General features: G+C 45.7%; 1 protein-coding gene across 1 annotated transcript in view; it reads right to left on the minus strand.

Annotated features, from left to right (window-relative positions):
• Positions 1 to 8,231, minus strand: part of LOC126195627 (odorant receptor Or2-like) — a 60,559-nt gene extending 52,328 nt beyond the window's left edge. The window contains exons 1-2 of the mRNA XM_049934253.1: positions 7,896 to 8,231; positions 2,766 to 3,214 (exon numbers count right to left, since the gene is read on the minus strand). Coding sequence (XP_049790210.1) covers positions 2,766 to 3,214; positions 7,896 to 8,231 — 785 coding nt within the window. The remainder of the gene's footprint in view (positions 1 to 2,765; positions 3,215 to 7,895) is intronic.
• Between the last annotated feature and the right edge of the window lie 3,267 nt (positions 8,232 to 11,498).

Consider the following 11,498-nt stretch of genomic DNA (forward strand, 5'->3'; position numbering starts at 1 on the left):
AGTTCCCAAAATACGCGCGAATATGCTAATTTCTGATTGGCAGGGAAACATAGCAGGCAATCGGAGAGCAGCATCAAATCCGCTCAATCCCGCGCATATATACAGAACCAATCACAGTTTTTCACTGAAGCGGAACAGTAAATTAACATAAATAAGTTTTGAAAACCCGCAAATATAAAATAATTTCCTCTTAACAATTCTAATTTACCAAAATCATAATCTCATTTTTCCTGTACCATTAACCGACGAAATAGTTTGTAACAAATGCCTAACACACACGCCAGTTCGAACATTCCCCACCTGACCAATTATTTTGATGTATAATACAAAAACTTTCCATGAAACATGATTTCACATTCACACCTTCATTTACTCTCATAACTAAGCACAGTAATAGTAGTTATTAATAAAACAATTAGAGAATTAAACAGACACAACTGAAAACAAAAATGACAGTAGTTTGACTGCGGCTCAAACAGCGTCCTTCAGCTAATGACCTCTACCAGATCGCAATGAAGCTACATACACACCGGCCTCTGGCGCCAGCTGTCCTGCGCGTAGCTCATGCTGCACGTCTTCTCATTTCTGTAATGTCAGCACGATGTGAAGGCGCTACGCCTCAATAAGTAATCGAAATATAGATGGATAGTTGCTCTGAATTCGTTTTTAGTACTGAGGTTGGAGATCAATTTAGGACAATGTACAAAAGCTGTAATTCGATTCCTAATCATTTCTAAGCAGCTGTAAGAATTTTACAGTGCTCATTTCAAGACGCTAATTAAAAAGATAAGAATCATCAATACTGATAATTTTCCTCTTTGAAAGCTCCACTTATGAAGTGATCGAACTGTACTCATAAAGGAAAGCATTTAAGTATTTCATTGCTCTTTGAAATAGACTGATATAGTCCAATATCTAGTCAGTCGGTATTCTCACACATGGAACAATTAGCACACCAGTGGTCTATTTCCAGCTAGGGAGATCTTTGTGAGGTCTGCCGTCTAGTACCTATTCACACTACATCAAATGTAGTGTACAACGTGTTTTGACCACGATGAACAATACTCCTTTTCATGATTAAATTAATTTAATGTAAGTATTACATGATGTAGATTGGATCCAGTGTAAATGTGAAAACGGTAATGGAATCGAAAGCAGAGTTAAAATTCACAAAAATACTCACTCTGAACAATACTCCTTTTCATGATTAAATTAAATTAATGTAAGTATTACATGATGTAGATTGGATCCAGTGTAAATGTGAAAACGGTAATGAAATCGAAAGCAGAGTTAAAGTTCACAAAAATACTTGTATGTACGATGGTTACTCCAAAAAAAAATGCACACTATTTTTCTTAAATCCATCTTTGATTCTACATGTTTGACAGTTTTACAGTGTATAGATACATCCTTTAGGAACAATATTTTCATTTCGCCTCGTAATTTCCATCTCTCTCAACTGCCTCACGCTATCTTGGAACCAGCCACCGTATACCCGCACGGTAAAATTCTGGACCAACCTGTTAGAGCCACTGTTTGACAGCGTGCACAAGGGAGTCATCATCTTCAAACCTTGTTCCACGAAGATAGTCTTTCAGTTTCCCAAAGAGATGATAGTCACATGGAGCCAGGTTAGGACTGTAAGGCGGGTGTTTCAGTGTTGTCCATCCGAGTTTTGTGATCGCTCCCATGGTTTTTTGACTGACATGTGGCCGTGCATTGTCGTGCAACAGCAAAACATCCTGCTTTTGCCGATGTGGTCGAACACGACTCAGTCGAACTTGAAGTTTCTTCACTGTCGTCACCTATGCATCAGAAAATTTATGGTGGTTCCACTTGGCATGATGTCCACAAGCAAGAGTCCTTTGGAATCGAAAAACACCGTAGCCATAACTTTTCCAGCAGAAGGTGTGGTTCAGAATTTTTTTTTCTTGGGTGTATTTGCATGATGCCACTCCATTGGTTGCCTCTTCGTCTCTGGTGAAAAATGATGGGACCATGTTTCATCACCTGTCAATTCTTCGAAGAAATTCATCTCCACCAGTCTCGTACTGTTGCAAAAGTTCGCTGCACACCGTTTTTCTTGTTTCTTTGTGAGCCACTGTCAACATTCTGGAAACCCACCTGCCACAAACCTTTTTTTAACGCCAACAATTTCACTATTCTGCAAACACTTCCTTCCCCTATCCCAGCGTAGCGTGACAATTCGTTCACTGTGATGAGTCTGTCAGCAGTCACCAGTTCGTTAACTATCTGCACATTGTCTGGAATGAGTGCAGTACGAGGCCTGACGCTGCGAGGACAATCCTCAATATTGCCGTGCCCGCTTTCATCACGTAACCTGCTTGCCCACCGACTAACTGTACTGCGATCGACAGCAGCATCTCCATACACCTTTTCCAACCTCTTGCGGATGTTTCCCATTGTCTCGTTTTCACAGCACAGGAATTCTATGACAGAACTTTGCTTCTGACGAACGTCAAGTGTAGCAGCCATCTTGAAAACATGCTATGACGGCGCCACTCACGGGAACAGGTTGAACTGAGTTGGAAAACAAGTGAGAAGGCTGTATCTAAACACTGTAAAACTTTGAGACATGCAGAATGAAAACAGTATTTTTAGAAAAACAGTGTGCATTTCTTTTGGAGTGACCCTCGTAAATGCCCGTCAGAACTGCCCATTTCACGGACAAACACAAGAATTCATACAAAGGTTTTCAGCAAACACGGAACTGTACTACTGTGACTAGCTGCTTTTAGTCTTACTTGATAATTGCTTGATGGTGACGGACACACTTCTCCAGGCGATAATGAAGTTCACGATAGGCAGGCGTTTTTGAAGAGTGGACCGGTCTCTCGGACATTTCTTTCCCGAGACTGACAAGTTTACTATTGAGCAATGTGAGCTGTATACGCAGCTGTGCGATGAGGCTGACATTGAAGGAGTCGAAAACCATGGTCATCACCACGACGTGCATGGTCACTATAGAAACGTAGATCCACGTCACGGCGAAGCCCAGCGGCTGCGTCGCGTCAAAGGGCACAGCCAGTATGACGGGCAGGCCCTCGTCACTCACAGGGGAGAAAAGGTAGTAGACGACGGCGGCGATGCCGAACCAGATGTAGATCAGCGTGAAGCGACGCACGGCGCGGCTCTGCGAGCGTAGCACGGGAATGTCGTCCAGGGTCAGGAACTCCGCGAAGTCATTACCGACCTGCAGGCAGAGAAACGCGTCAATGAGTAAGATCTCAAGGAATTGGTCGCTTCCGCCGTTATATAGCATTAAGAGACTTCTCAGCAGAAAATACTTAAAATCACTAATAAAGGAAATGAATTCCCTAAATGAGTCTGTGATCTAGTTTGTTCGACAGCTCAGTTCAACAACAACAGAAACTGTGGAATTCAATCTGGTTGGCAATGTAATGATCCAGCTACTGGGGACGGTATATTCCATAGTTTCTGACGATAGTATTGTAAGAGGTCCATGATTAAGGAATTTGTTGCTAGCGCAAGCAGTGTTGTATGCAGTAGGAACTGTGTAGCAGTTGTAGTAGTAGTAGCTATCAGTCTTCTGTATGGAGTTGGCTGGGCCGGTCGTGGGGAGCGACGGCGGTGCCTGAGCGTTGTAGTATAAGGTAAAAGCAGCCTCGCGCATATGTACTATTGTTATATCAAGTACAATGTACATGTTTTTAAGAAAATCTCTTAATAATAATACTTCTTATAAAATTAAATTTTGATACTTATTTATGTCAATTTAAAGAATTTACTAATTTCTCCAATCCATGGTCATCCCGATAATTGTAATGAAAAATCAGTAGTTTCTTTTTATACATGACAAATCTATCGGCCAACATTGCACTGGGCTGTGCCAGAAAAATTTCTTATAGGAGCAGATATATATGCGTTATCCGGCGACCTTATTGAGGTAAGAATTTTCAATTTATTCAGAACGAATTTTCAGGGCCATGACGCAGCACTGCTGACGTCTAAAATTTACCGGTTTAAATTCACATTCAATTATTGAAAGGTTATAAGTGAGCCACAATTTTATTGAAAGATTAGTCACATTGTATTATTGGTAGGTTACGGAAATTTTTTAATTGGGAGGTTACGCTAAGTGTCAAGACCTAGCTGACAGAGAAAAGCAGTATATTTTTTAGTGTTGGGAGGTTATTATATTTTTATTTGTGGGGAGGTTACAGTATCGTCAAACTGAGCGAATACTGTCAAGAGAAAATATTGTCTGCGACATGTGCTACCATAAATTTTTTATTAAAACAGCGTTTTCTTCCCTTGCAGGCAATACCTCCTCTCGCTGAATCCATTATCATTGTGGATATTTGGGAATAAAGCCGTCTTGGTCGCTTAATGTACACTGTAACACAAAAAAAAAAAAACGAGGCACCACGAAAGATTATCTTAATGGGACGGGAATCAGTAGATACAATGAGCAAGTAGAAATGATTATCATTTCAGAAAATTTCGATTATTTACTCAAGACAAAAAGAATCACGAATGGAGCAAGTCAAAAACGCATTGTCCACCTCTGGTCCTTATTTGGCTTGGAACTGATTGACAGAGATGTTGGAGGCCCTTCTGTCCTACCGGTGCGTAAGCTCGTCGAAACCCCAAGTTGACTGTAGGGACCTCCTCATGTTGCTCCAAACATTCTCAATTGCGAAACGATCCGCCGACCTTGATGGCCAATATAGGGTTTTGAAAGCAGAAAGACAAGCAGTAGGAACCCTCGCCGTGTGCGAAATGTAAGCTCAGGATGTTCAACCAAATTTTGGGCCTGCAGCCGGTCGCCGTTTAATACTTCGTACGATATTTCAACTGGGCACCTGCCTGTCATCTTCAGGTGAGCTGTCGCAGACTGGCGAAAACGTCTTTTTTTTCCTTTATTGAATTTCGATTCCCCCCTAAGGGGGGGGGGGGGGCTGGCAGCAGCTTAGTACGCTGCTCTGCAGCCTACAGACTTTTTAAAACGTAATAAGAAGAAACAATAAAAGCAGGCGATAAAGTGGTGACTTAAATTGTAAAACGGCGGAAAATTGTGGAAAGTTAAAACATAAAATAAAGGGTTGGTAATGCTAATAAAATACACAGGAAGCAGACAGGTAACATAGTAGACAGACAATTAAAAAAAAAACATGGCGACAGTCTGGTTTCTATTCGCAAGAGATATAAAAATCACACCCAGCGACAGTATGATGTCCGTTCGCAACACTTCGGAAAAGGCACACAACACTGAATACTCACTGTAAACACTGCACTAAAATGTCAGCACACACAACCTAGCCAAGTGCAGACGGATGGTGGGGGGGGGGGACACCTTGACAGATGAGAGGGAAAACAAGGAGGGAGGAAAAACGAAAGGGGGAGAGGTACCGAAGGAGGTAGAGGACTCATAAGGGGGGGAGGGGCAGGGCAGACGTGAGAGGGAATGGGAAAAGGCAGAGGAGGGAAATGCAAAACGACTCGGGGGAGAGAAGGGGGTCAGAGAGAGGGTAGATTGGGGAAAAAAGAGGATGGATGGGGGAAGAGGGAGCCCAGGAAAAGGACGGGGGAAAGGAGGGGGGTGAGGATCAGAGTTGATAGGAGGGATAAATGGAGGGAGAGAGGGCATCATCTGGGTGGGGGAGTTGATGGAAGCCACCTTGGGAAAGGAGATGAAGGGTGTAGAGATTGAGGGTAGGAGGGGACACAACAGTGAAGACATGGCAGGGGACAGGGATGGGAGAGGAGAGGAGCAACCAGGGGGTGAGGGGGACCAAGGCGGCGGGAAGTGTACAGTATGCAGATATGTTTGAGGGATAGGAGCAGATGGGGGAAAGGAATGCGGTCATGGAGGATCCGCGTGGGGGACGGGAGGTATATACGGAAGGCGAGGCCAAGTGCATGATGCTCAAGGATCTGGAGTGACTTACAGAATTTGGGGGGTGGGGCAGATATCCAGGTGGGACTGGCATAACAGAGGATGGAACGGATGAAGGATTTGTAGGTATGGAGGATGGTAGAGGGGTGCAACCCCCATGTCCGGCCGGAGAGGAGTTTGAGGAGTCGGAGGTGGTTGTGGGCCTTGGATTGGATGGGGCGGAGATGAGGGATCCAGGTGAGGTGACGGTCAATGGTGAGGCCAAGGTAGGTGAGGGTGGGGGTGAGATGGACAGGACCTGCACAGATGGTAAGTGAGAAATCCAGGAGCCCCGAGGAGCGAGTGGTACGACCTACGATGATTGCCTGGGTCTTGGAAGGACTGATTTCCAGGAGCCACTGGTTACACCATGCAGCAAAAAGGTCAAGGTGATTCTGGAGATGACATTGGTACCGTTGGAGGGTGGGAGCGAGGGCGAGGGCGAGGAATGCTGTGTCATCGGCATATTGCAAGAGGTGTACTGGGGGGGGGGGGGGGGTTGGGGCGTATCTGCCATGTACAGCAGAGGAGAGCGAAGAGGACAGAGCCCTGGGGCACACCTGCAGAGGGGTAGAGGGTGTGGGAATTGGCATTATGGATGGTAACATAGGAGGGGCGGCGGGAGAGGAAGGAGGCCATCAGACAAATGCGAAAACGTCCTTCGTTCCGCAATATATACGTACTGTAACTATTCTGCGCATGCGTCGAAAACTTGATAGATGAACCACACTGCCCGCCGGCAGCACCCTCGCTGGTGGAAGAGCACAACTCAGTGGCCCTCTGCGTTGCTGTTTGCCGCGACCGTCGGCGCACTCTGTCGTCTTCGATTAGGGCAAATCGTGGAGATGATGGGATTCCATGCACTGTCCAGCTGGTAGCTGCTGTCACGGTTTAACAGATTTTCCGCCAGTCGAATTTCTACGGATTCTTTAATAATGGTTTTCCAGAAAGACGTTGCTGTGGACAAAATCATTGTTTTCTCATACTCCATTGAATGTCTAGTAGATATACAATGTTCAGCAATAGCGGACTTGCTTGGCTGCAAAAGACGGGTGTAACGTTGATGTTCAGTGCAGCGTTCTTTCACGGTGCGTGTGGTTTGATCTATGTAAGCCATACCACATTGGCACGGTATCTTGCAAATTACGGCCTTTCGTATCAATAGATTAAGACACACATAGCCAACCCATTAGTGATTGCAGGCCAAATACACATCGTCTGGCAAGACGACCGACCGACGACCAACCAAAGTGGTCCCCACTCCAATCATGTGTGTCAGCAACGATCGGGCGAGTCATGGAGGTCCAGACCTCACTGTTGCCGCGCTCCGAATGAACTTGTGCCGCATGGCAACTCAAACAGTGCCAGGTCCGAACTAACCACTGGCACATTCCAACTGAGTGGCAGAGCCGAACTAACTCCCTGAACACACGACAACCAGGAAGTAATAACAGTCAGCAAAGATAATAAGCCAGGACTTATACCGATAAGCGCCGCTGCTGCCGCTCATGGACAGGCAAGGCGGCAACTCAGTGCCACCAGTAATTGAAATTAACATAACATGGTGGTAGTACAGTAAGAACAGGATGTCAAATGAGATATGGCACGAACACGAGCCACACACAACTCACTCAGTACTGGCATTTCTGTATGGTGAGTCTGATATGTTTCAAATGATTTTTCAACGTCCTGCTGTTACTGACAGTCATCTGTTGTGTCGTCAGTGCCAGCCACCTATACCTATGGCCTATGGCCCCACCTCAGCATCTGCGCCATTTTCCTCCCCCCCCCCTTTCCATCTGACCTCATTCGTAAACTTAGCCTGGTCTCCCCTACGTTAAGCAGGTTAGCTGTTGCCGCAACTAGCAACCGACTAAGAAATATCCACACAGAACTTAGCTACTCAAATATGAGAGATGCAGCACGTCAGGAGCCGCAGTAGCAACACTCAGTGCATTGTGGTTCCCTCACTAACCTGAAGAGCAAGCTTATGGAAGGCCCGCTCGCACAGAGTTATATGAACCATGCGAAAGAGCCAGATGATGTTTGTGTCAGCAACGCCGAGCGTCATCGTGAAGGCGGTCAGGTCTTCCGTGCCCTCGCGGTACAACACGGTGACCTCAGAGATGAAGAACGACAGGATGAGAGACGTCATGGTGATGGTGCAGAGTCGAAAGCAGAGAGGTGACCTGGCGGCGCCGCGAGGGTGCCGCAGCACGGCCGTCCAGTGCAGAGGCTGCAGCAGGTGGTTGAGGTCGCTGGCGGCGTCCGCTGCCGCCGCCACTGCAGCAGGCGCTGCTTCGCTGACCATATTCCGTTTCTACCTGCACACAGAGTAGTGTGACTTCGCTGATTTGTGGTTCTTAGCGAAAATGGCTTGGTTAATACAGTGTAATAATTACAATGAGGTGACAAATATTAAGTGAGAGAGATATTCACATATACAGGCGGTGGTAGTATCGCATACACGAGGTATAAAAGGGCAGTGCAATGGCGGAGCTGTCTTTTGCACTCAGGGGAGTCATTCAAAAGGTTTACTACATGATTATAACCACACGACGGGAATTAACAGACACTGGAAGCGGAATGGTAGTTGGAGGCAGACGCGTGGGACATCCCATTTCGGAGGTAATTCAGTATTCCGTGATCCACAGCATCAAGAGTGTACCGAGAATCACAAATTTCAGGCATTACCTCTCGCTACGAACAACGCAGTGGCCAACGGCTCTCAGTTAACGACCGCGAGTTAGTGTAGAACTGTCGGTGCTAACTGAGAAGCAACACTGTATAAAATAGGAGCAGAAATCAACGTGAGACGTAAGGTGAACGTAGCGGTTAGGACCGTGTGGCGAAATTTGGTATTAATATGCTATGGCAGCAAACGACCGAGACGTCTGCCTTTGCTAACAGCACGATATTGCTCCTGGGCTCGTGACGAAGTTGGTTTGACCCTACACGACTGGGAAACTGTGGCCTGTTCAGATCAGTCCCTGTCTCAGTTAGTAAGATATGATGGTAGGGTTCGATGGTGTGGCACACACCCCACGAATCCATGGACTCAGACTTTCGACAAGGGGCTGTGCAAGTTGGTGGTGGCTTCATATTGGTGTGGGCTGTGTTTACATTACATGAAACCGATCATTGAGAGGAAATGGTTCTGTTCGACTACTTGGAGCCCATTTGCAGCCGTTCATGGTCTACATGTTTCCAAACGACCATGGAATTTTTATGGCTTACAATTTTTCGCGATTGGTTTGAAGAACATTGCGGACAATTCGAGGAATTGATTTAGCCACCTAGATGGCCCAACATGAATGCCATCGAACAGCTATGAGACATAATAGAGAGGTTAGCTCACGTACAATTTCCTGCACCACTAACACTTTCGAAATTGTGGATGGCTATAGACACAATATGGCTCAATATTTCTGCAGATTACTTCCACAGAATTTTTTAGTCCATGCCACGTCGAGTTACTGCACAACGTACGGCAAAAGGAGGTCCGAAACGATATTGTGAGGTATCCCATGACTTCTGTTACCTCAGTGCAAGCTGTTTACCGATGCAAGCTACCAGGAAAACTCACGCAAATACGAGGATTGGAACTTTAATAATGGCAACTATTTATTTAGAGCTCGTACAAAATATATACTAATTTCAAAGTTTTACTGACCTTCAAAGTAGCCACCAGCATCGTGTATAACCCGTTGCCAGCGATGTGGAAGTCGTAGGATTTTTTTAGCTGTGCCAGTTATGTTGACACTTCAAGCGGCGCGGTCTGTTGCCCGAAGAATTTTTGGTAGTTCTAAATCGAATACCTTGAAGTGTTTTCTTCAGTTTAGAAATCGAGTTGAACTTACGAGGGCTTAAGTCAGGGGAGTGCAGTAGGTGGTATAGCACTTAGCAGCCCCATCAGTCAAAAAATCACTGACAGCTTGCACTGTACGTTCTTGAGCATTGTCCTGCAAACTGATGATCAGGTCCTGCAGAAAGTGTCCTCACTTCTGTCTGTGAGCTGGTCGTAGGTTGTGTTCCAAAAATTAACAGCATAGAGACAGAAGTGATGACATTTTCTGCAGAACCTGACCATCATTTTGCAGGGCAATGCTCAAGCACGTGCAGTGAAGAATTCTTCGTTCAGGTAATGACCTTTCATATATCGAACATACAATGAGATGAAAAAAGTCATGGAATACCTTCTAATATCGCGTCGAATTCCTTTTGCACTCGGTAGTGCAGCAACTTGTCAAGGCACGGACTCAAAAAACCGTTGGAGGTCCGCTGCAGAAATACTGAGCCTTGATTCCTCTACACGCTTTCATATCTGCGAAAGGGTTGCCGAAACAGGAATTTGTGTACAAACTGACCTCTCGGTTATGTCCCATAAATGTTCGGTGGGATTCATGTCGTGTGATCTGGCTGCCGAAATCATTCACTCGAACTGTCCAGAATGTTCTTCATACCAGACGCAGACAAGTAAGTCCATAATTGTTTGGTAACATGAAGTCCATGAATGGCTGTAAATGGACTCCGTGTAGCCGAACGCAACCATTTCCAGTCAATTATCGGTTCAGATGGACCACTGAACCAGCCCATTCCATTATTGAGCCATGATCAGTTTGCTTAGTGTATTCTTCACAAGTTGGGTCCATAGCTTAGTGGGGTGTGTGCCACACTCTAACCCTAACACCAGCTCTTGCCAACTGAAGTGGGAACTCATCCGACCAAGCCGGCCGGTGTGGCCGTGCGCTTCTAGGCGCTGCAGTCTGGTAGCGCGTGACCGCTACGGTCGCAGGTTCGAATCCTGCCTCGGGCATGGATGTGTGTGACGTCCCTAGGTTAGTTAGGTTTAAGTAGTTCTACGTTCTAGGGGACTGATGACCTCAGCAGTTAAGTCCCATAGTGCTCAGAGCCATTTGAACCATTCATTCGACCAGACAACAGTTTTTCAATCGTCTAGGGGCCACCTGACATATCAGTTACGAGTCCAAGAGAGGCGCTGCAGGAAATGTGCTGTCAGCAAAGGCCCGCGCGACGGTCGTCTGCTGCTGTAGTACATTAAAGCCCCTTTTCGCTGCACTGTCCAAACGGATACGTTCGTCATACGTCCAACATTGAATTCTGCAGTTATTGCGCACAGCGTTGCTTGTTGTTAGCACTGATAATTCTACGCATACGATCTGCTCTCGGTCATTAAATGAAAGCCGTTAGCTACTGCGTTGTCGCTAGTGAGAGGTAATGCCTCAAAAGCGATATTCCAGGCACATACTTCACACTGCTGGTCTCGGAGTATTGAATTTACTAAAGATAACCGAAATGGAGTGTCCCAGGCGTCTAGTTATAACTGACGTTCCTCGTTCAAAGTCTGTTAATTGCCTTTGTGCGGCCATAATCACATCGAAAACTTTTTCACACGAATCACAAGGACAGCCTGGCAATGAACTGCCGTTTTACACCTTGTAAGCGATACTACCGCCGTTTTTATACCCGCATATCACTATGTCTCTGCAGTTTATACCTTGACGTATTCTTAAGTCAAACGTATGGTGTTATACATTTATTTATTATGATTAAATAG

Source organism: Schistocerca nitens, chromosome 7 (assembly GCF_023898315.1).
Source record: "Schistocerca nitens isolate TAMUIC-IGC-003100 chromosome 7, iqSchNite1.1, whole genome shotgun sequence".
In the NCBI taxonomy this organism is placed as follows: domain Eukaryota; kingdom Metazoa; phylum Arthropoda; class Insecta; order Orthoptera; family Acrididae; genus Schistocerca; species Schistocerca nitens.